Source organism: Podarcis erhardii (assembly GCF_964252035.2).
Source record: "Podarcis erhardii genome assembly, chromosome: 2".
NCBI lineage: Eukaryota > Metazoa > Chordata > Lepidosauria > Squamata > Lacertidae > Podarcis > Podarcis erhardii.
This window is the reverse complement of record NC_138498.1, coordinates 25,987,962-26,012,963: the sequence shown is the minus strand read 5'-3', so window position 1 is coordinate 26,012,963 and position 25,002 is coordinate 25,987,962. Positions and strand designations below refer to the sequence as shown.

The following is a 25,002-nucleotide window of genomic DNA, read 5'->3' as shown; positions in this document are numbered from 1 at the left end:
CCCAGGTGAATGGGACTGCTCAGGGGGTACTGGTTGTCAGGAGCTGAAGCGGCCTTGGAGTAAGCAAGCAAGTCTGCCAGCCCTTGCTGTTGGGAATGGACAGGATTGGTCCCAGGCCCCTATGAGGAGGCACTTCTCTTTGGGGCAGCTAAGAGACCAGCGGTGGTGGCAGCAGCTGCCCAGAAGACCCCCAAGGAAAGAGGAGAAGAGGGCTGAGGGAACACTCCAGAAGGGAGGGTGTTCGGAAAAGGGTGAGAGGCTGCAAGCTCCGCAGGCAAGGGGTGTCGTAACTGGGCTCCTGAGCCCCACAGGGGCGCCACAGAAAGAATGTAGTTGGTCAAGACAAGAGCCATGGACTCAGAATGGTTGAAAACCTCTGCTATATGGGACAGGTGAATATTTCCGCATTGCAGGAGGTTGGACTAGATAATTCTTAGGGTCCCTGCCAACTCTACAGTTCTATGATCTCCCAGTTGTGGCGTTTTCAGAGTGAAAGAGCATCATGTTAGAAGAGGAGGCAGCATCCTATCTGTTGGGAAGAGGAATTGCAGCTCATGGTAGTAGCCAATGGGAGAGGGCATAATGTTTCACTAGTGTAGCATCAGCAGAGGGAAGGGTTGCAACTCTGAAATGTTATCCACATAAAATGTTCCCTGCACTGGAGAGGAAGAGGCAGACCACTAGTAGGATAGGTTGGTGTTCAGCTAAGGGAAACTCAGAGTAGTAGACCCATTGAAATCAGTGGGATTAATTTGAGCCTATCAGTTTCAATGGCCCTACTCAGCATATGGTAAAAATTGGATACCACCCATCAGGTTTCAATCAGACTTCTGAACATTTAATATGCAAAGCTGAATAAGGTTTTTGTTCACAAACACAGCCAAGCTTCAACTATAAAGGAGTCCACTTTTTAAAAGATGACACTAAGACCACATAGTTTTATCGTGTGTGTGTGTGTGTGTACACAGTGGTACCTCGGGTTACAAACACCTCGGGTTACAAACACTTTGGGTTACAGACTCCGCTAACTTGGAAGTAGTACCTTGGGTTAAGAACTTTACCTCAGGATGAGAAAAAAAATTGTGCGCAGGAGGCCCCATTAGCTAAAGTAGTACCTCAGGTTAAGAATGGTTTCAGGTTAAGAATGGACCTCCGGAACTAATTAAGTTTGTAACCTGAGGTACCATTGTACACACACACACACACACACACACACACACACACACTTGTGAAGACCTGACAGTGACACTTACTAGAGAAATAAGGAGCAAATTAATTTTGTTGCACAAGCTACCCCCTGCCTCAAATGGTGTGATCTAGATTCCCACTGTTCGTGTTGTCATAAATGAGATGGGGCCTGATCATTATCCCATACAGGCTTAGAATGCATAATCTCGTACAGGCTGAGAATCTGCTACAGCGATTGGGACACATCCAAAAAGAGGGTAGCTAGCTGCACATTGCACTCAGACGGGCAGAGCATGCTTATGCAATCAAGCTGCTGTGTTGCTGCTTGTAAAGAGATTCAGCGTCAAATATGCAAGAATACTTTTATTTTTTATTTTTTTTAAGAAATAATAAAATAAGACATAATATATATATAAAAATTTTGTACAGTCCATGATTTGTGCAGTACATTAGGAAGACTTTGATACAAAAGGCTGCAAACAGGAAAATAAGTAAAGGAGAACGATTGTCAAATGCCTGTTGGTTTTGTTCACCTTACAAACAGCTGCAGGACAGAAAATCCATTTACGAGAAGAGAGAGGTCTCTCCAGTTGCCTGTGGGGTGGCAACTGCGCAGCACTCTCTTACCTTAAAAATGATCAACAACAGCAGCCAGGTTTTTGTTTTTTGTTTTTGTTTTTTTTTTAGAAAAAGAAGACATTACAGTACTTATCGGTTTTTACTTTGCAACCCCACCCCAACAAATAAAAGGAGAGCAAAAATAAGAGAGCAAAAATATCAGATTCAGAACCCTTTGTCTTTGCCAAATGCATGAGCAATAGAATGAATAGTTATGAAGGGGGGGCGTGAATCTGTGACTGAACCATGTACCCAAAGAATACACACATTTTTATTCATTTTAAAACCTTGCACACCAGGCCATGGTTGAGAAACAACAGCAACCCATAGCCTTTGTTGCACGAGCGAGATAATAAGGCTGCAACCCTATACTGTGTGCCCACTTCCTTGGGAGTAAGTCCCAGTTGAAGCAATGGAACTTACTTCTGAGTAGTAGACCTGCCCAGGATTGCACTGTTAGTTACATACAAGAGAAGCTCCCCACCCCCATTCAAGTATTTCTAGGGAAAAGGAAAATTACTGCTTGTCTCAAAGCTCTTATTTGTGGCTTGAGGACTCAGGTCTGCATGCAGTCTACATTCCAGCGACGTCAGTGGGGAAATTTCCCATCGGTGTAAGTGGCGAGCGATTGCACCACAAATCTATACTTGCTCAACACTTTGCACAATTGTCCCTTGTGATCAGCTGCTTCAAAAATAATCTTTCGATAGCTTCACAATGGTCATGGAACCTAAGGCTGAGCCTCCCAAGGCATGTTGAGCTTGTTTGTTTGTTTGTTTGTTTGTTTGTTTGTTTGTTTAAAAAGAACACCATGAGGACAATTAAGGGCCAGTAGGTACCATGGTATATACATAAAGGAAAGTTTTAGCGTTTTTTTTCACATGCAGAAGCAAACAGGTAAAGACAAAGGGTTATTTGAGGAAGAGAAACATACCCCCGACAAAGAGTGCAATAGATTAACCACTCTCATCAAGTCTGTAGTGATCTGAATGCAAGTAAAAAGGAAAGAAAAAAGCCCATAGCAAGGACAAGCACAATCAAGTTAAACATCCATGCCTAAATAAATAACAAAAAAAAACTCATAGCATTAGAAATCCCATAAGGCTTGCAATTATTTGCTAAAAACCATGCTAACCTGTAGCATCATAGGTTCTAACTGATGCCATCTTGGCCTTTTCTCCTATCGTTTTTCTTTTTCAATGGACTTCTCTATTTAAATTTGGCTTTAAATATGAAAATACTTGATAAACTTTATTTTTAAAAAATGTACATTTTCGTTAAAAAGAAAAAATTCTGAAAACACAAAACCCTGCTTCTCAGGAAAAGAAAAATCAACTCTGCACCAGGAAAAGAAAAATATTAGATTTGATTTTTTTAAAAAAGAAAAAAATCCCTTTCTCTGTGTGTTTGTTTTTAAAACAAATATATTCAACACTTTCTCAACCCACCTTTCCCTTTAATGTCTCAAGTCTTGCAAGTGGGAACTTTGTGCATTTTGGAGTCGTTTCCTCCCTTCTTTGTTTGACATGTCACTAAATACTCTTTGGTTTGCTCTTTATTTTCCTTTGCAAAATATATCACAATAGCAGCACGAGTCATGTTCAATTGCTTTCATTGTTTCCCTGACCCAGAGACTCCAGTCAGGTTGCCATGCATATTTAGTTCTATGCCCCCCCACCTCCTTTTTTCACTCTTCAGAATTAGCCTCAGTACATGGTACGTAAACAATATCTGACTTAAGAGGAAAAACAAACAAACCTGCCTATATAACACCACCTCCAATTTCTGCAGTTTCGAACCCACCAACTCTGCAAAGTTCATTCTAACTGGGAAATGCCACATTACTGAATTTGTCTCCTTCTGACATGGCAACTGTGGCCCGGAAAGCTTCGCAGATGATTATTAGGAACAGCATTAGACCCAGAACAAGCTATTTTTTAATGGCATACAGGGAGATCCAATACTGTAAAAGAATTTAAGGTTTATTCCCTCAGTTATCACCTTCTTCTTCCACCTGCTGGTAGGGCTCGTACGTCTATAACCTATGGGTGCCACTGAAATGGTACACTTGATCTTACGAGGCAGGGAGAATTTTTAAAGCATTCTTGGCAAGGGGCCCCCAAATGCCATTAAAGCCACGGTTCAGCAGTCGGTCGCAATAGCTGTTTAAAGATTTCGGTGAAGATATATTGCTATGTCTGTCGATCATCCCAACGTGGCTTTCTCAAGTCGTTGGAAAACAAAAAGAGGGAACTCTTTTACAGTATTGTTCCCTTCAAACTCACCTGCCCACCCCCACCCCCCTGACAAACAATCTAGAAAAAATTTAGCATACTTCCCCCCCCCCATCACCCTGGCAAGGAGAAGCTGTCCCATCGAAAACAAAACCACTGATCTCCTTGCATCAGATTATTCCACGTCAGTTTCCTATCTCCTGGGAGCAGCCTGTTGCTTTGTTCATGGCAGCCTATTACGTATGGTCAAGTCTATCTCTATGGCTGAAACGATGGTTTTGCCAACGTGTAACAAAGCTGGATTAAATGTCAAATGGAGCGTAACTATGGCCTTGGTTCCGTTTGATGGCTCACAATACAATCCTATACATGTCCACTCAGAAGTAAGACATACTGAGTTCAGTAGGGCTTTTCCCCAGCTGCCTCTAGGATTGCAGTCCCTGCAAAATCCTGCTCCACTTCTAACATGGTTCTGTGTTCTAAAAACTGGTCTGGAATGCATGACTTCCCAGCTGACTTTCTGCCACAGTCTTGCTGTTTTGCAAACAGGAAATGACATATGTCTGCTCCCTTTCACTCAGTTTCTTCTCCTCCTCCTCTTTAAGATCAGGAGTTTATTTGCCCAGAAAAGGATGGGGCAAAAAAGGAGTCTTTTGTTTTAGAATAAGGTGCATTTAAAAAAAAAAAAAAATACTACATGCGTAAGGACCTTTGGGGAAGAAAGATAGTCTGAAAGCAACCTGCTCTGTTTAAGTAAAAAGCTGTGCAAATGTGTGCATTTTTTCTCTTTGGTATTCACTTAGGTAGCTTTGAAATCAAAACACATTTTGGATTTTTTTTTGGGGGGGTGACTCCCATTCCATTCCCAAACACAAATTTAAAAATATATATCTTGCTGTAGGCTACTGCATGGCATTGTGTTACATAATACTTCTTATGTAACTGGATAGTACGAAGAGAAATTGATTCTAGCCACCAATCTACTGGCCTCATCAAAAGTTCAGATTCCCTAGCATCACCAGTCACTTTGACTGACAGAGAGCTTTGAAACTAAAAGTTCAACACTGAGAATTTCCCCCTTTTCTGTTTTTGTTTTGCGTTTTTGTTGTTGTTTTTTTTTAAAAAAAGGATATATAAAAGAAAAAAACAAATACTACACTGCGACAAAAAACAATTACAATTTGTGTTCATGTAGTTAGCAGCAACATTAAAAAAATAGTAAGGCCGTCTCTTGCCTTTGTTATGCCATTTAAAACATTCTTGTTCCCAAGAGAGAAGCATTTTGGGAGACAGAGAGAGAAAAATAGACAACAAACAATACCACTCAACCAAAGCTTGCCTGCAAGTTCAAGTTTTGTAAAAAATATATATACATAATTTATTCTACAACATATATGTGCTTTCTAGTCACGCACAGACATAGTGCTTCATGTTCCAATTCACGCTTTTGCTGTACCTCCCATGAATACAGCGTTTTGAAAACCAGCCTAGCAGGACTTTTTGGCCTGCATGCCTATCTCTGTTTGACAGTACCGTCATCTGAAAAACTGTTTGCGGCCACTCCTGCATGTAGCCTGCCCGTTATTGACAGATATATTTTAACCAGAGCGGAAAACATTTCCATCAGTCATATTTCAGATTCCCGCCTTAAAGGCCTAGGCTCTAGGGGGACACCAGCTTGGCTGTGGGGCTCCATCTCTGGCTGTGTGTCTGTACTCGTGCTCTCGGGCACTCCATTGTCACTATCTTCTTCCTCTTTGCCCGTGAGGGCTACTTCGTTCTCGTAGCAAAATGAGTTTGCATTAGAGAGGATGTATTTCTTTTCCGCTAAGTCTCTGGCACTACAGAGGGGTGTGTTGGGCACTTCGTACGTTTTGTGGAACCTAGAATAATCCACTTTGTAGTAGTTCTTCTCTTCAAACAGTACAGGCTCATAACGGTGGCCCCAGAGGATTTCGTTTGCCAGATAGGAGCTACGGCACTGGGTAGTCATGGCAGTAGCTTCCACCATGCCTTCCAATATTACTACAATTTCAAAGTCTGTGTTGTCCATATCTTGCTTACTTAAGTCATACAATGGGCTCTCTTCATCTATTTCGTGGACAATTGTAATAGGTGACACTAAAAATATGCGGTCTATCCCGCTGTCAAACCCGACGTTGATGTCGATTTGGTCCAGCGGAATGTATTCTCCTTCAGTGGTGATTCGGGATTTGAGGAGCTGGGCTCTCACGTGAGCTTCCACCAAGTGGCTTTTGCGTAGATTCCCAACCCGCCACATCAAGCACAGCTTTCCATCCCTCATAGCTATCACTGCATTGTCGCTGAAGATGAGAGTTTCGTTCCTCTTCTTCGGCTTGGCCATCTTAGCCATCACAGCACCAATGATGAAGGCATCAATGATGCAGCCGACTATCGACTGGAAAACCACCATAAAGACTGCGATGGGGCACTCGTCCGTGACGCACCTAAAGCCGTAGCCAATCGTCGTCTGCGTTTCAATGGAGAAAAGGAAGGCCGCAGTGAAGCTGCGAACTTCAGAGACACAGAGTCCTTCCTTTTTATCGAGGTCCCCGTGCAATAAGGCAATCAACCAAAACACACAACCAAAAAACAGCCAGGAGAGGATGAAAGCCAGGCAGAAGATCAGCAACATCCACCTCCAGCGGATGTCTACGCAGGTGGTAAAGATGTCTGCTAGGTACCGCTGTCCTTTCTCTCCCACGTTTATGAACTGAACGTTGCAGTGGCCATCTTTCTTGACGAACCGGCTCCGGCACTGTTGCCTGGTGTGTACCTTGCTCTTGCCATTCCCAAAGCCATTGGCAACAGCCATGGTGGCCAGCTTCATGCCGTCCTCTTCCGAGGAAACTATGCTGTAGCGGTTGGTTCGCACGCTGCCCATCGCTTCCGCTGTGGACTGTGGTGCTTCTGCTTTAGAAAACAGTCTGAATTTCTGCAGAACCCTTTGGAGAAACAGTTTTGAATGCTCTCGGGGAACACACTCAGAGGAAAAAGAGAGAGAAGCCGGGGCCTCTGTCAGACCTTGACTGCGCCAAGGAACCTTCCGATCGTCGCGGCCAACTTAGCAGCCAATCATCTGCCACAAGGAGACATGGCCTGTCATAAAAGAGAGAGAGAAAGTTGTGTCAGCAACTGTTGGGACCGCATTTCTATTTTTCTGCCCCCACGTGATCTTGTACGGATCCCGCTCCCAGCTTTGTTCATTCCAGAGGCACCTCATCTTGTTCTGTAGCAACTCAGCATAGCCGCAGGAAATCACACAGCTAATCTTAAAAGAAAGCATCATCTAATAGCTCGAGTTTTTTATATGCAGAATCATAGCATAGGAAGGTACCATGAGGGTCATCTAGTCCAACCCCCTGCAACGAAGGAATGTTTTGCCCAACGTGAGATTATGAGGCTCATGCTCTACCGACTGAGTGATCCCAGGAGATTCGGCCGATACAGGATGACAACTTCAGCCAAAGATGGTATAATGAATTTAATCTAACACAGTATGCAATGACCAGAAACACATTTTGCCAGGGTCAGGGAGTGTCTCATTTAGTCATTCTGTAAAAATAAGGAAACAAGGTAACACTCCTTAAACTGCCCAGCATTTTGCTATCGGGGCTCACTTGTCCAATTCTGGTCTCTGGCTGCATAAAACCTTTCTTAAGGGTATAAAGGGGACTCACTTTAAACTCTAGTATTACACTGCCACCAGTATGAATTGCCAATAGCCTGGTATCTTGCTGATTAGTTTTAAGCCATCCATTTTGAGATTCCTAGATCTGAGAATCCTTGATGTGATTTATACCAGTTTTAACATAAGATAGTGGTGCAGCAATAAACCTGCTAGCACATTTGCAAAACTAAGCAGGGTCCGGTATGGTTTCAATATTGGATGGGGAACTGTGTGCATTACAGGGCCTATCTGACCCTTGAGGTCCCTTCCAACTCGATATTTCTATAATGCATTTGTATCCAATCCAAGTTTACCCTTTTGCAGTATTTGACATCCCTCCTCTTATTAAATGAAAGTTGATTAGAAGCTAAGCACTGAATTTTGTTTTCACCTTTTTTCAGAATTCAGTCCACAAAGCCATATGTTGCTAGTGAATCTAAAGCAGCTTGATGCTGGACATTGACATAGTGATTGTTTCAAGGTGTGTGTTTTGGTAGTAGAGCAAATATACAGAAACGAACCTCATGGAACTGTGAGTGAGATCCAGGTTCACCTTTATTGCGGGGGATCAGTATGTTGCTTGTGTTTTGTTTTGTTTGTTTTGTTTTGTTTTGTTTTGTTTTAACTAATAAATTAAGCAACCACAGGTTGGGGCCTAAACCAAAATATGGCTGAACCAAAATATACAGACCAACATTCAACATGTATGCAAGTTACACTACTATAGTAGTGAAACAATGGCCCTGATCCTGCTCAACTCATTCCCAGCTAGTCTTGTCTATGATGGTGCATGTTCTTATCCCAGGCAGCCAATCGGATGCTAATCTGCCTATGCATTTCAAAGCCTGCTTCCTTGTCTAGATCTCTTTTGTTGCATCCATCCATTTTGCTGCCATCCAAATTTCTGCAGCTCAACTGCCTGAACAGTGTGGTTGGAACTTCGTGAATTTGCTATGTGAAGGAGCTGCCATATAGTCAGGACTGGCTCATGTCCCGTTGTGTTTGTTTGTTTGTTTGTTTGTTTGTTGCTGGGGTTTGGTTTTTTTTAAAAAAAATCTAACCTAGAATGCTGCTTGTTTATTTGAAAAGAGGCTTGCTTTATGGCATGTGTGCATAAGGCTGCAGCCATGAAGTCTTAACCACCTCAAGCATATTCAGTCAGAAGTATGGGTCACTGGATTCAGAAGCCTAACCATATTTACTCAGAAGTAAAACCTATTAAATGGGGATCAGGTAAGTAGGTCTAGGACTGCAGACTTACTCCCTAATGGTTAGGACTATAACTGTTTCCATTTCTTTCCGTGACTCCTCGTAAGTTCAATTTAAAATGCAGCAGGTGACACAACAGTAGTCTTGCTGATATTTTACTCTTAAAATGAAGAGGAGCACTTGCTTTGCATCATACGAAATTTGACGTGCATCCTCAGTGGGTCAAAACCACAGGTCATCCCACAGCAAACATTCAAACTCAAACAAACATCAAATAACACTGCACTTAAAAGTCTAGAATGGCAATTCAAATATAGAAGAATTTTCATAGGTCAAGTGACTCTCAAAGCATGGTTCCAGATGATGCTATATAAACTTTTGTCTAATTCTCCAGGTCACAGCTGCATAAGGTAACCTTATATGTTAGGTACTTTCCTAGATAACAGAAAGCAGATCTTCCCATAATAATTACAGATGGAAAGTCTAGGCTGGATATAGGATAGGTCTGTCCCTGGGTGCTGAATGCAGTATGTAATGGGTGACATCTTCTTGAAATTAGTCAAACTTATTATGCTTCATATTTTGGCAGCTTTCAACAACCAAGGGTTATTCAAATGTGCACTAGTTTTCTAGTTAATTTATACCTGTCTGATCATTCGTTTGCAAGCCAAAAGTTCAATTTTTCCAGCAACTAATGCTTTGTTTTTTATTTAAACAATAGCTCAGCCAATATCTAACCCCTTCGGCAAAACTACCTTCAGTGTTCAATTTGCACTATTTTACTGTTGATGTATAAACGTAGTCTAGAATATCAGTTTAAGAAAGAATCAGATTTCTGTTTATACACAAACAAAAACAGTTAACTGAAAGATAGCTTCATTGGTCTGCAGATTATTCCATGTCAGAAACCACATCCTATTATTGTCATCATGCTGCATGCCCATGTTCAAATTACATTTGTAGGCATGCTGTTTGGGCTGATCTTTTTCTCAGATTTAAAGGAGGAAAACAAGCCAGTTTAAGGGAGCGGCGAGAGAGAGAGACTGAAAGAAGGTCTACATGAGACTTTGGAAAACTACCTTGACCTTTGGCCATTTGATCAAATTCCAAGCATCACTCCAACGTAATACCAGCTTCCTATGAAATGCCTGCTCAAATTAGAACCCTAGAAATAGCACCAAGTACCTATTACTGGCAGATTTCCACTACCAGCAATAGTAATTGTTCCATATGTTGTACATTTGCATGGTAATATTAGCTAATAGAGTTTCACCACTACGGGCACTCTGCCTCTGGAAGCAAACCCCTTATGTGCAGGTTGGCTAAAATAATTCTTAAACAAAGAGCCTGGGGTTATAACTCTTTCAAGTGTTTATAGACTAGAAGTTCATCATGCAACAAAACTTTGGCATACCACACACAACACTTAGTACAGCCATTATAGGATAACCACCCTCTCTTTTAACAACACAAATTGCCCACTACTGCTCCCACTGTAACTAGGATACAAACAGGGAGCAGGCAGAGGGACAGGTTAACCTTCACAATGAATCTCCAGACAAGGTTGACAATGGCACATTAGTAGTTGCAGAAATCTAATGTCCACAAAGTGAATGGCAAAAATCCTGCTATTTATCCAAGCAGGATCAGGTTCTGGGGATGTTTAGAAGAATGGTGCAAGCATCTAACGCACACATGAATTTTGTGGGAGCCACAGAGACAACAGAACTGATACAGCAGCAGCAGACCTACAGCACAGATGTAGAATTTGGACAGGACAGGGATCAGGCCCTGTGGAATGCTTTATGAGCATATAGCCCCAGCATTAAAAGGGTAGTGCCAAAGTCTCAGAAAATTCTGAACTCTCCCTCCCTTTCAGCTGTCCAACACACACACACACACACACACACACACACCCCTTCATTTGGAAATGAAGACATCACTCACTATCTGAAGAGAATGCCCAACACCATTTCTGACGGTGCACTTCCTTCTCCCAGCCACAATTTACCAAACCCATGTTACCAACACCTGCTCTGTTCCTATACAACAAGTTCACAGTACTGAGAGGTGGGTAAAAGTCTGCAGGCTTTTCTCCCCTTCCAAGCTGTTGCTACTTCTCCTGCCTACCAGCAGTCTTCCCACACTCTACTTGAAGAAAAGAGGGGGGAGGGGAGTAAGCTGACTGCAAACCCACATGCTAGAGAAACTCCAGAGCTGGCTCCTCCAAAACCCTAAACAGAATTGGGAACAGCATCTTTCAGAATGAAGCTTCAATTCCAATGCCACTGCTAAGGTTATTAAACCACTGCTGTATACAGTGGTACCTCGGGTTAAGAAGTTAATTCGTTCTTAACCTGAAACTGTTCTTAACCTTAGATACCACTTTAGCTAAGGGGGCCTCCCTCTGCCACCACTGCACGATTTCTGTTCTCATCCTGAGCAAAGTTCTTAACCCGAGGCACTGTTTCTGGGTTAGCGGAGTCTGTAACTTGAAGCATTCCGTAACCTGAAGCGTCTGTAACCCGAGGCACCACCTCATGCAACCTGAACATGCCCCATAAATAAGTTCAACGCATTACATTTACTCCCCACTGCCTCTGTAGATGTGTTCTGCATGTATGTGTTGACAGATGGAGAGAGTCGGGGGATTTCCCCCCACTTCCACCCCAAATAATGGGCTCTGAATCTGAGCAAACTGTGTCTAGGAACTGCGTCTGGGAGGAAGCTTTGGAGCACAAGCAGCCTTCTGAATTTAAACACATTCACGCTTGTTTGAAAATTGCAGTGATGAAATAGGTGAGAAGCATTCTTAAAAAGAAAAAAAAAACAGCACTCTCAGGCTGCTCAGGGTTGAGCGAACAGGGGGAGAGAAATAGTTAATGAGCAAGCAGCAGTTATTCCCCAGTTGTCGCTGCACACCTCTGCTGAGGCTGTTCAAGGCACATGTTGCTAAGTGAACCTAACTACTACCTTCCTGTGCCCTGAGTAAACAGAATGGCTGTGAGCTAGAGCTCAAATCAATAATCAGAGCAATGCCCTCCTCTTCAAGTGGTTTAGGAGTCTATTCTGCCTTCCCCTTACTGGCAGTCTATTAATATTCGCAGCTCAATTTTTAATTTTTTTATTGTTTAAGGCACAACAATGCACAGGACTGCCCCTCCAATACCTCACCACGACAGAGGACCAAAACAATGAGGGTGGTTTTAAACAACAATGCCGACAACAAGAAAGTTTGTAGAAGGAAGTGTGTGAGGGGAAAGGGGGAAGGATGAGAGCCTTTTGATCCCAGATCCTGCTTGTGTGGAGAAGATGGCAAGATATTTCTAGATGATGACAAAGTAACAACAAATGACCAGAGTCATCACCAACAAGGGGGGGGGGGCTTGTCTTTGGCAAGCTGCTTAAGATGGAAAAAGAAAGAAGTGCAGAAAAAAGGGTAAGGGGCAGAATATAGAAATTATGCACAGTGAGAGAACGAAAGAATCTGGGAAGCGGAAATATTGGGAGGGGGGGAAGAAGAGTGATAAGGAAGAGGTTTTCCTCACAATAGTTTTTTCAGCTGCAGAAGCTGCTTCAAGCTCTAAACATTCCTGCTACAGCACAAACTATTTTCAGATGGCAACGTCTGTAACAGGCTACAGCAGAGCCAAAATTATTTGTTCTTTATTTCTTATATTTTGCCGGGGGGGGGGGGGAGAGAGCCCTGATGAATCAAGCTAAAGCGATGCAATCTCTCCCCAAACACAAGACATGCTGATCTTTTCTTTCGATGCCTGCTTTTGGCATGGAATAATACCAAGATTTAATAATAATAATAATAATAATAAAATAAGAGGGGTGGGATACAAACAATCCACAAGTTGCTTTGGAGCATCTTGGGAAAAGGTCGACATGTGGTATTTTAGGCTCTTTTGAAATATGTTTCAGAGCTTCAGGAGGACCTAAGAGGTCTTGATGCTGTGACCTATTCCTGAGTCACAGCATAGTTGCAAACCAGAGGCAAAAAAAGGAAATAGCAAAAATAATCCAGAGCTCAGCAGAGCTGGTAGCAATTTTTTATTTATTTATTTATTTTTTTGCTAAACTCCATCCAAAACAGTCCATTGCAAAAGAAACTAGATGCAGTGAAAGTTAAGAGCACAGAAGAACCGCCAGCAATCGCAGACAAATCTACCTGCAACAATTTCAGCAGCTACTGAATCTGGTACCTGAAAGCAAATTTATAAAATGTTTCCATTTTTGGACCTCCGGGGAAATCTCCCTGCTGCAAGCAAGCAACAAACCATTTCTTAATTCTTTCTTTCAAGACCCTCAAGCCTATTGATCTGTGGGGGCTATAGGGTTACATTCTGACTCGAAAGAGCAACAGTTCGCAATATCCCTCTCCATTGAGAGGTTCCAAGCCACCCCGCTTCCCGAAGGTCAAAAAAGAGAGAGAAAGAGAAAGGCTTCCTTACCTGTCGGTGGATTTTTAAGCTAGGCAAAAATTATATTGTTAAAAAGGGTGTTAGATCCAGAGGTGAGGAAAAAAAGGAAAACCATCCCCAAGCTCTCCCTAGCCTCAGCCTGCCGCTGGCAAGTGATACAACGGAATAAGCTACTGCCTCTCTTTTGAGCGCTGCCCATGTGATTTTTAATACCGGCTCGCCAGTCTCCGCCCACGGGGGCCTCCTCGGACCAATGAGCGCCGGGGGGCGGGGCCGGGAGCGCCTGGGGCTCCGGGGCCGCGGCTCCGCTCCGGCAGTAGGAGAGAGGGGAGCGGAGGCGACGGAGCTGCTCCCCGGGACTTCCACCCGCTTGCGCCGAGCTCCTCGTCCAGCAGCTCCGAAGTCCTGCTGCGGCTCGGAGGGAACTGAACGCGGGTGGGTGGGAAAGGGGTTGCAGGAAGACCGACCCCGGGGGCCATGCGCGTCCCAGCCCCGGTATGCTTACTACGGGGCGGGTGGGAAAAGGGTAGGGAGAGGGATGGCCCCGCTGCGCCCTCGAAGCATTTCTGGCGCTGCGGGAGGAGCCGTGGAGCGGCCGGTGGCGGTGGATGGACGCGTGGCGGGACGTGGGAGAGCCCGAGAGGGGACTTCTACCATGGATGCTTCAGTGGAGATTGCTGCATCGCAGGGGGGTTGGACTAAAGGACCTTTGGGGATCCCGTCTGACTACAATTCTGTGGTTCTCCGCGCTGAGGAAGTGCGGCAGGGTCGGGAGGAGGGCGCGGTGCCCGAGAAAGAAAGAGAGAGAGAGAGAGAGAGAGAGAGAGAAAGAGCCTTCAGTAACTGGGGGGGGGGGGGACACGGCTGGAGGAGCCAGGAAGTGAGAGTCTTGCTCACCCTAAAGAGCAGCGCACAGGCGATGGTGGTGATGGGTCTTGCATGCCTTTTTAAAAGCTTGGACGGGAGGGGTGTTTGCAGGTGGGTTGACACCAAAATATGAGGCAGAGAGGAACACAGACCTTAAAGCAGGTGGTCTGGAGAAGAGAGCTGTGTGTCTAGTGAGGGGTTGGGGGAGGTTGTGTGAAGGATCAAAGGCAAGTTCAGGGTTGCCACTCCTTCTTTTCCCCTTTTTCCTCCCCCTTGGCAAGAGGTTTAAGCAGAAATCCATCAATCACAGGAATAGGGAGAATGGCACCCTATTGGATTTCGTCCTGTTAAAAGGGTGCAGAGCAGGCGCCAAGGAAAAGGTGGCAACCCTTGGGAAGTGGACTGGGGGGAATGCAGGAAAAAAGGGATGGTTGGGGAGGAAGGGTGCCTGTGGGAGTACAATCGAGGACTTCTCACACGCTCTTTTAAAAGCCGGGATTGGGAGCAAAATCTATGGGGCGAAGAGAAATTATGAGGGGCTAGTAGAGAATTGCACCTGAGGTTGGATTCTGGGGGCGGGGAGTATGGAGAAACCGGAGCGAAAAACTGGGAGAAGATGGTGTGGGGGTGCTGTGTGGGTTGCAGAGAGAGATAATTGGGAGTGTTGGTGGGGGGAATTGAAGGGAGCTCAGGGGAGAGGCTGAATGGCAGCAAAGTGATGTAGGCAGAGAGTGAGTGAACAAGACATTAACAAAGCAAGGAGGGTATTGTATTTGTGGAGGAGTAAAACTGCTGACAAACGTGTGTGAAAAGCCGAATGCCTTGCCCTGGGAGGAATGGAGACAAAGAAAAGCTGAGCCTCTGTTAATAAAATGCAGCACATTAGCAACAGTTAAAATCGTGGTTGTGTAACTATTGTCCCTAAAATATCACAAAACACGTTCAAACAATCAAGCTGTGCAATCAAGTTATTAAAGTGACTTCATCTCAAGCATCAAAGTTTATTTTCTCTCCCACCCACCCACCCAAAATGGCCCTGTCACCAGCTAATTTGTCCAGAAATAAATAAATCCATGGCCACAGTTATTCCAATCAGGTAGTAAGACACTGAGCATGAAAGGCACAAATTCTGTTTCTTATAGCCTCCGTCATCCTATGTCCATCTTCAAACTAGAGGTGGAATCATCTTATGCAGGATATTTTAGAGTTTCACACCAGCTCATGTCCTCAGATCACTAAATGTTTAATTGAATATGGATTTTCTATCAGTATGTATTTCTGAAAATGGGGGAAATGCCTACTCATTTCTCTCTTCTCCCCTCCTGAGAAATTTGCAGCTGGAAACATACAGAATTATTTTGAGTGCATAAGCCATGTAATGTTTCTATAGCCAATTTTTCTCATCTGTGCATTTCGTTGCTATAAAAAGACAAGGTGCTGTTCTAATTCTGTGCATTATTGTTTCTTTTAGGGTCCAGTGAGGACCGGGATAGCTGAGTTGGTTAGAGGGGTAGTGCTGATAACACCAAGGTTGCAGCTTCTATCCCACAGCTCAACAACTTTGGGGTAAAATTGAGAAAAAAGAAAAAAGCTCAACAACTTCAATCCATAAAAAAGGTCAGCAACTTTGGTCAGCCCTCATGCATGTTCACTTCATCAAATCTGGCCCTCTTTGAAAAAAGTTTGGGCACCCCTGGACTAGATGGTCTTTAGGGTCCCTTCCAACTTTATGGTTCTGTATGATTTAGACTTAAGAAATAGGCCTTCAGGAAAGAAAGGCTAAAGGTCAGTACACACAATAGAAGATCAAGAATACATCTTGGGTGGAATGTATACAGTGGTACCTCCAGTTACGAACTTAATCAGTTCTGGAGGTCCATTTGTAACCTGAAACCACTCGTAACATGAAGCGTGCTTTCGCTAATGTCACCTCCTGCTGCTGCCGCATTGCTGGCACGCAACTTCCGCTCGCATCCCGGGGCAAAGTTTGCAACATGGGGCATCTACTTACGGGTTAGCGGAGCTTGTAACCTACAGCGTTCGCAAGGAGGATGGTACATAATACGAGGTTCCACTGTACTTTGGTTTTGAAATTCTGATGTGAACAGAAGCAGAAGTATATACAGTGGTACCTCAGGTTAAGAACTTAATTCGTTCTGGAGGTCCATTCTTAACCTGAAACTGTTCTTAACCTGAAGCACCACATTAGCTAATGGGGCCTCCCGCTGCCGCCGTACCACCATTGCACAATTTCTGTTCTCATCCTGAAGCAAAGTTCTTAACCCAAGGTACTATTTCTGGGTTAGCGGAGTCTGTAACCTGAAGCATCTGTAACCTGGGGTACCACTGTATTCAGGTCACTAGCCTCCCCCCCCCCTCATTTTTCAGGTCTTGTAGGTCATCAGTAAGTGCATCTTTTATTCCACACATTTGTGTTTGGAGAATCTGACAGTGAGGGTGGGTCATATTTCCACGGGCTCGTCGCATTGGCTGAACACATTTGGTGGACATTCTCAATAGAAGGCGATGGCATCAGGTCTAGAAGGAACCCCCTGGTGACTCCCATTTGTTTGCCTGATTAAATGGACAACTGTTTCTGGTTTGGTGCAGTAAGTAATCTATATTTGAGGGAGCATGAGGAGAGATTGCAGTTGTGGAAGAGTTCTGACAGATGCTAACACAAAAGGTCTGTACGCCTGACATTCAGTCTGAAAACAAGGCTATTGCATTACCGATCATATTTTTAAAAGGAGGCAATCACAAGGGAGGAAATGGCATATGTCACGAAATACATTTCTCAGGAAACCAGTGTCACTCCAGTGGATAATGTAATATACAAACTTGCCCTAAACACTCTTCAAGTTACTTTTATCTTGGATAGTTAGATTTCAGGTAGGTACCATCGGCAGGGGGGAGGGGGCAAAGGATACTCCCTTTTAGATACTCAGTTGCCTTGTTTTTAATGTATTGCAGTAGTAGGTTACATCTTCCATACCCCGTGGCAATGTGTGTATTATCTAGTTCATGGGTAGGCAAACTGAGGCCCGGGGGCCGAATCCGGCCCAATCGCCTTCTAAATCTGGCCCGTTGACGGTCCGGGAATCAGCATAGTTTTACATGAGTAGAATGTGTCCTTGTCTTTAAAATGCATCTCTGGGTTATTTGTGAGGCATAGGAATTCGTTCATTTCCCCCCCTTCAAAATATAGTCCAGCCCCCTATGAGGTCTGAGGGACAGTGGACCGGTCCCCTGCTGAAAAAGTTTGCTGACCCCTGATCTTTTTGGACTGCAGTGATGTTCTCTCACACACACACTCCTTAAAAGATGGAACCATTTTATCATGGCAGAAGACTTTGTGGGCCAGAATTGATCACAAATATGAAATGTTCAGCTAAGTAGGTAAGGTATAAGCATGCTCTGAATGTTGAGAGAAGCATGAGATCACGTGTGGTTCCACACCTCCTGCCCAGGTGAAGAATGTTGAAGGCCAAACAATGTTACAGACAGTCGCTGGTGTCGCCACACAACACTGAGCAACACAAATAAACTATGAGACTGACATGGCTTCTGAATGGGGCGGATTAACCGCTCTGCTTCAGAGGCCAAGCTTTCGTTCACTTGAGGATAAGGGCACATTTAAAAGTTTGGTAGAACTGGTTTTTAACACACATTCAGTGCATTCCATGGTATTTGTTTTCAAGGCAGAAGCAGCCTGCACCATGCTTAGAACATAGGTCTTGATTTTACCCTGAGATTACCTCTGCTTCCTGGCGAAGGGGTCTGTTCTGCTCCTTGAGAAATCCGCAGTTCACAATATGATCCCACTGACAGCAGGACCCCGCTTCCACTTGGCCACGTGATAAGGGATCCCGGATGAGGGGTTGTGTTCCCAGTTAGGAAAAGCTGAAAATGCTGGTGGGGCATGACACAACGCAGATAGGAAATTAGATGTGTACCTGGGTGGACAGAGAAGAAGAAGAGGCACAGACATCAAAGTGCCTGATACCTTTTCCGGGATCGTTCAGCCCGGACACTGAGATCCAGCGCCGAGGGCCTTCTGGCGGTTCCCTCATTGCAAGAAGTGAGGTTACAGGGAACCAGACAGAGGGCCTTCTCGGTAGTGGCACCCGCCCTGTGGAACGCCCTCCCTTCAGATGTCAAGGAAATAAGCAGCTGTCTTATCTTTAAAACACATCTGACGGCAGCCTTGTTTAGGGAAGTTTTTAATATTTAATGCTGTATTGTTTTTAACATTCGATTGGAAGCCGCCCAGAGTGGCTGGGGAAACTCAGCCAGATGGGCAGGGAATGAATGAATGAATGAATGAATGAATAAAATGGTGTAAGTTTCTCTCCTATGCTAACTGAACTGATCAGCCCACCATATAGGAGCTAACTCCTAGGGGGTTGTGGGGGCTTTGACCCCACAATAAAATGTTTGAGGGGAGCCTGCAAGTAGGAAACAGAAAAACCGAAATATAGGAAATAGGGCTGCAGAAGGACCTATACTGTGAAAAGAGTGTTGTGGAATACATCAGAAAAGGGCAAAATGGAGGCGAGGCTGCAGAGAGAAGAGTGGGTGGAGAAGAAAAGAAAAGAAAAAGAAAGCAGTTTTGATATTTGTGGACGCGGAGAAAGCCTTTGACAACATTTCTTGGAGTTTTATGAAAAAGAATCTTCAGGGGATGGGGGTTGGATAAGGTTTTGAAAATGGTATAGGTGCAATATATTCTGAACAGAAAGCTAAATTAATTGTAAATAATGTGGTTACGGAAGAATTTAAGATAGAAAAAGGGACACGACAGGGGTGCCCAATTTCACCATTGCTTTTTATATCGGTTCTGGAGGTCTTGCTGAATATGATTAGAAGAGACCAGTTGGTTAAAGGTATACAGGTCGGAGCTAAACAGTACAAACTGAGAGCATTTGCAGATGACTTAATTTTGACGTTACAGGAGCCAGAATCTAGTACTAAAAGGGTTTTAGACTTAATTAATGAATTTGGTCAAGTGGCAGGATTTAAATTGAACAAGTTAAAAACTAAGGTTTTGGAGAAAAATTTAACATCAATTGAAAAAGAAAGGTTTCAGAATGAGACTGGTTTGACCGTGGTTAAGAAAGTGAAATATTTGGGGATTAATATGACAGCAAAAAATGTGAACTTATTTAAAGATAATTTGAAAAATGTTGGACAGAAGTGAAAAGAGATCTAGAAATATGGTCAAATTTGAAGCTTTCCTTGTTGGGCCGAATTGCAGTCATAAAGATGAACGTATTGCCTAGAATGCTGTTTTTGTTTCAAACATTGCAGATTGTGGACAAGATGGACTGTTTCAAGAAGTGGCCGAAAGATATTTCTAGATTTGTCTGGCAGGGCAAGAAGCCCAGAATAAAATTTAAGATATTAACTGATGTAAAGGAAAGGGGTGGATTTGCCCTGCCAGACTTTAAACTCTACTATGAATCAGCAGCATTCTGCTGGCTGAAAGACTGGCTACTTCTTGAGAACACAGACATTCTGGACTTAGAAGGATTTAATAATGCTTTTGGGTGGCATGCATATTTGTGGTACGACAAGGTTAAAGTACATAAAGCATTTAAAAACCATATTGTCAGGAAAGCATTGTTTAATGTTTGGATAAGATACAAAGACTTATTGGAAAATAAAACCCCAAGGTGGTTGTCACCAATGGAAGCGAAAGCTTTCAAAAGACTTAATATGGAGTCCAAATGGCCAAAATATTGGGAAATTTTGGAACAAGAGGGAGACAAATTGAAATTGCAGAGTTTTGAGAAACTAAAAAATAAAGTGCGAGACTGGTTTCATTATTATCAGATAATGGAGGCTTATAAATTGGACAAGAAAATTGGATTCCAGGTGGAAAAATCGAAATTAGAAACAGAATTGTTAGAACCTAAAACTAAGATTTTGTCAAAGATGTATAACTTGCTGCTGAAATGGAACACCCAGGACGAAATGGTGAAGTCTGCTATGATTAAATGGGCACAGGATGTTGGACATAATATTATGTTTGCTGACTGGGAACAGTTATGGACCACCGGTTTGAAATTTATGGCATGTAATGCCTTAAGAGAGAATATTATGAAAATGATTTACAGGTGGTACATGACCCCAGTCAAGCTTGCAAAAATTTATCATTTGCCCGATAACAAATGTTGGAAATGCAAAGAGACTAAAGGTACATTCTTTCACCTTTGGTGGACGTACCCAAGGATTAAGGCTTTCTGGGAAGTGATTTATAATGAAATGAAAAAGGTATTTAAATATACCTTCTTGAAGAAACCAGAGGCCTTTCTCCTAGGCATGGTTGGCCAATTGGTGCCAAAGAAGGACAGAATTTTTTTTATGTATGCGACAACAGCAGCAAGAATACTTATCGCAAAATACTGGAAGACACAAGATCTACCCACTCTGGAAGAATGGCAGATGAAGATGATTGACTACATGGGATTGGCAGAAATGACCGGCAGAATCTGAGACCAGGGAAAAGAGTCGGCGGAAGAGAACTGGAGGAAATTTAAAGACTACTTACAGAAATATTGTAAAATTAATGAATGTTAGAATGATGTTGGACAGAAATTAAGCGGTTACTAGCTGTAATGCAAAGGTTGAGCAATAAGTTAAAATAAGTTATATCAAGTTATAATAAGGATTTGCTGAGTTAAGAATTTGAACTGGAATACAAAAGGGGGAGGTGAGAGGAGGTCCGGGAAACAAGGTAATGGAAATAAGCAATGGGAATTATATTTGTTTTGTTTTGTTTTTTTAATTGTGTATTTTTGTATTTTTGTTGTTTTTTGAGCATTTTTTGTTTTTTGTTGGCTTTCTGTATTAAATTGGAAATTCTAATAAATATCTCTTTAAAAAAAAGAAAAGAAAAGAAAAAGAAATGGGGTAATTTGGCTACAGAGATTTAAGGGGAGAGAAAACTGAGTATGAACTTTAGGATAGGGAAAGAGAAAGAAAGCTGTGGAATGGAGAGACCACAGGAAGGGTTAACAGAAAAAGATTATGAGGAACCTGAAATGATGCAAAGAGAGGAAAAGTCTATGGAGTGTAGACAGAAAAGGGGAAGTTAACAGTGAATGTCTGGTTTTGTTTTAAAGAAACATGCTTTTCCAGAAATAAGGTAGCAATGCAGCCTTTTTGATGCTGCCCTCAACGTGCTTTGTCTTGTGAGCCGGAATCTATGGCGATTTCAAGCCACCGGCATCATATAAATCTTTATTGCTGTACAAAACTTACACTAAACTTTGCTGGCATAAAACTGCCCAAGATGAATGTGGTTTTTCTGAAGGTCACCAGGCCTGCATGCCCACTACTGTAATGACCAGCTTTCCTTTACAGATTGTTCACACCATAGTTAGGCAAGTGCGATTGTGATTTTAAAGGCTATAACGATTCAATATCCTGTCTTTTATTTATTTTTTACCGCCTGGTCTAAAACATCTGATAAAGAAAACAATGATGCCGTGTTCTGCCAAATGCTCCAAAGGAACCAAAGCATGTTTAAAGGCATGGCTTGTTGGCTGCTATGTTCATGCCGTGCCTATGATGGTTAGGGACTCTTACAGATGGTCACCTTTTAAGCACAACACACAGTTGTTGCTCTTTGAAAACAGTAACCAGTCAGATGAGATGCTTGGTCCTTGGCCTCCTATTTTGCAGTGGAAAATCTCAGGAAGGATAGCTTGTTAAGTGGAAAAGGTCACAAATCTGAATACCATGGATCTGGCAGATTATAATTACTAACTCCGTCAGATGCTACGTTCATCCTGGACTGAAATATTAGCCATTCTCACATATGGAGACCAGGTGGGAAAAGAAGATCTGGTTAATGTTTTGAAAATGTGAGAAGACATGTGGGAATTGGTTTTCTCTTTTTGCACAATTAAAATGAAAAAAAAAGTTGGCAGACTCCAAATACATTGATCAAGGAAAATAAACAAGTTACGAAAAAGGTAATTTTTAAAACTCTGCAAGGATTACAAAATCTATTAATGGGTTGATAAGGTACAAATATTATAAATATATATATGAGATCTACTCTGGACTTCTTATGAGTCATTGTTTTCTGTTAAGTATATAAATTAAATATATGCTTGGTAAATCTTCATGTTTGAAGGTGGGAGGAAAATTGATTTTAGCAGTCAGAAACTTTTGTGTAGTTAATTTACATCGGAACGAAGCTGTGTGCATGTGGTTTGCACTTGCAATAGTGGTAGCAGATTATTTAAATCCGTAGCCCCATATTTCAGCAGGAGAGTAGGAGGCACAACTTGAGTCAGACTCAAAATAATAAAGGCACAGTTTTGTTGAATTAATCTCATGCAAACAAACAAATGCTGAAGATCAAGCGTCTTGCCGTAATTCTTTTCTGGATCATGCTTTGTGGTGAGAGTTGATTCTCTAGCCTCTAGGCACTTGGCCGTCTTACATTTCTAATATTTTGTGTTATTGGTTGCTATTAGGGGGCTGTCAGGATACTAGGAAGCTGCTTTATGCTGAATCAGACCATTGGTTCATCTCAATATTTTCTACACTGACTGTCAGTGGGTCACCAGAGTTGCAGGCTGGATATTTCTGGAGATGCTAGGAATCGGACCTGTGACCTTCTGCATGCAAACCAGATGTTCTGCCACTGAGCTATGACCTTGCTTTGGGTCTTTCTTAACTCAATGTACAGTATTGTTCTTTGACCGTATTCTATTCTATTGTTAAGTTTTATTCCATACGGTGGTACCTCAGGTTACATACACTTCAGGTTACATACGCTTCAGGTTACAGACTCCGCTAACCCAGAAATAGTGCTTCAGGTTAAGAACTTTGCTTCAGGATGAGAACAGAAATTGTGCTCTGGTGGCACAGCAGCAGCAGGAGGCCCCATTAGCTAAAGTGGTGCTTCAGGTTAAGAACAGTTTCAGGTTAAGTACGGACCTCCGGAACAAATTAAGTACTTAACCTGAGGTACCACTGTATTATCTTTTATATATTATGTTGGAAACTACTCTGTGGATATCATCGGAGGTGGTTTTAGGGTAATGTGACCAGTTCGGCCGCACTGGGTGCCAGCGTCACAGGGGGTGCTGCAGCCATGATGTAGAACGGAGTGCAAGATGCGGGGGCATCCAATTTTAGCATTGTTCAGGGATCTGCTGAAATTTGAGGGTCCAGAGGGCGCCATGTCATAAAGGGCAGTGTACAAATCTGATGAATAAAAAATACAAACTGTTGGCCCGCATGGCAGCAGAGGAAAGAGAGAAAGCCCCAGTTTTATTTTATTTCTGAGGCCAATAAAACGTACTTGGGAGAATCCCTTAGTTCTGCCTCACAGGTGTGCACAACTGGAGGGTATATTTATTCCTTTGGGGAAGGGAACAGCACATGCTTTCATGGAACATGGAAATGCCGTTCAGTGGAACAGCACATGCTCTCATCTTTCCCAGGTTCCTTCCATGGCATCCTCAGTTAAACAGATCAGGTATTTGTTTATTTACAGCATTCGTTCCTCACCCTTTATCCAAAATGGCTCTGAGAGTGGCTCACATAAATCAGTTCGGAGAAAGACATGACAATCGGGGGGAGGGGGAATTGGGAGGGAGGGTGGGAAAAGCAAGCTCAATCACATCTTGAGCTTGCAGTTCAGCACACTGAAGCTTACAAGCTTCACACACCATGGAACCACCCCGACCATTGGCCATGTTGGCTGACAGTTGTTAGAAGGCCATTCACAGAGTAACAATTCCCAGCTCCTTTAGCAGACTATGGTCTGAAGTGGCAAATAACCCAACAAACCACCCACCCCACACTTATACAAACAAGCTACAAGAAAGGTAAAAGGTAATGTAGGTAAAGGACCCCTGGACAGTTAAGTCCAGTCAAAGGCAACTATGGGGTTGCGGCGCTCATCTCGCTTTAGGGCGAGGGAGACGGCGTTTGTCCACAGACTGTTTTCTGGGTCATGTGGCCAGCATGACTGGTGCAATGGGACACCATGACGGAAACCAGAGCGCACGGAAATGTTGTTTACCTTCCCACCGCAGCGGTACCTATTTATCTACTTGCACTGGTGTGCTTTCGAATTGCTAGGTTGGCAGGAACTGGGACAGAGCAATGGGAGCTCGGATTCGAACCGCCGACCTTCCGATCGGCAAGCCCAAGAGGCTCAGTGGTTTAGACTACAGCGCCACCTGCTCCCAGCAACGCTGCAACCAACTGAATGCATCCAACCAAGCTCTGGACCCCCCAACCCCACGCAATGCCAATAAAGATAAACAAATATATAAATAAGGGACCTACCGATGAGATGCTGACACAATCCCCATACTAACACTATGCAATGGAACGATAGAACAATACCCCCTCTTTCTTTCCCTCTTCCCTTCCCCCAGCTGCAAGATGCCCATGACATTAGTATCTCATACTGAAGGTTAACGAACTGCTATATTTACTTTCCCATATTCTGTAACACAAGAAAATCTTCAATAAAAACTAATTTAAAGATGGCTTTAATGCATGGTGTGCTGGTGACCTGAGTGACCTCAGGCAACTCCTTGCGTCGGCAGCCTAAGCTGCCTGGTAGGCTTGTCGTCAGGCTTCAGATATTACTCTGGGCTCCTTGAAGGAAGGAGAGGATGCAAATGCCAACAGATAAATAAAGGCTCTTGCCAAGCATTTTTATTCTCTTCCTCCTCTAGCATGGAAGCGAATGTTGTGTGCCCCTTGCTTCCCAAGATTTACAAGC

The 25,002-nt window shown here is 43.2% G+C and overlaps 1 protein-coding gene and 1 long non-coding RNA gene across 2 annotated transcripts; one reads left to right on the top strand and one right to left on the bottom strand.

Moving 5' to 3' along the window:
- Window positions 1-1,536: 1,536 nt before the first annotated feature.
- KCNJ2 (potassium inwardly rectifying channel subfamily J member 2) lies at window positions 1,537-13,542 on the bottom strand. Its single transcript, XM_081849831.1, has 2 exons — window positions 13,401-13,542; window positions 1,537-7,160 (listed from the first exon to the last, which is right to left on the bottom strand). Exon 2 carries the CDS (start codon window positions 6,943-6,945, stop codon window positions 5,668-5,670), a length of 1,278 nt encoding a protein of 425 aa, XP_081705957.1. The 5' UTR covers window positions 6,946-7,160; window positions 13,401-13,542; the 3' UTR covers window positions 1,537-5,667.
- A 156-nt stretch (window positions 13,543-13,698) lies between these two features.
- LOC309335149 lies at window positions 13,699-16,694 on the top strand. The gene is made up of 3 exons (XR_014153397.1): window positions 13,699-13,805; window positions 15,709-15,854; window positions 16,626-16,694. It is a non-coding gene; the product is annotated as an uncharacterized lncRNA (long non-coding RNA).
- Window positions 16,695-25,002: the final 8,308 nt, after the last annotated feature.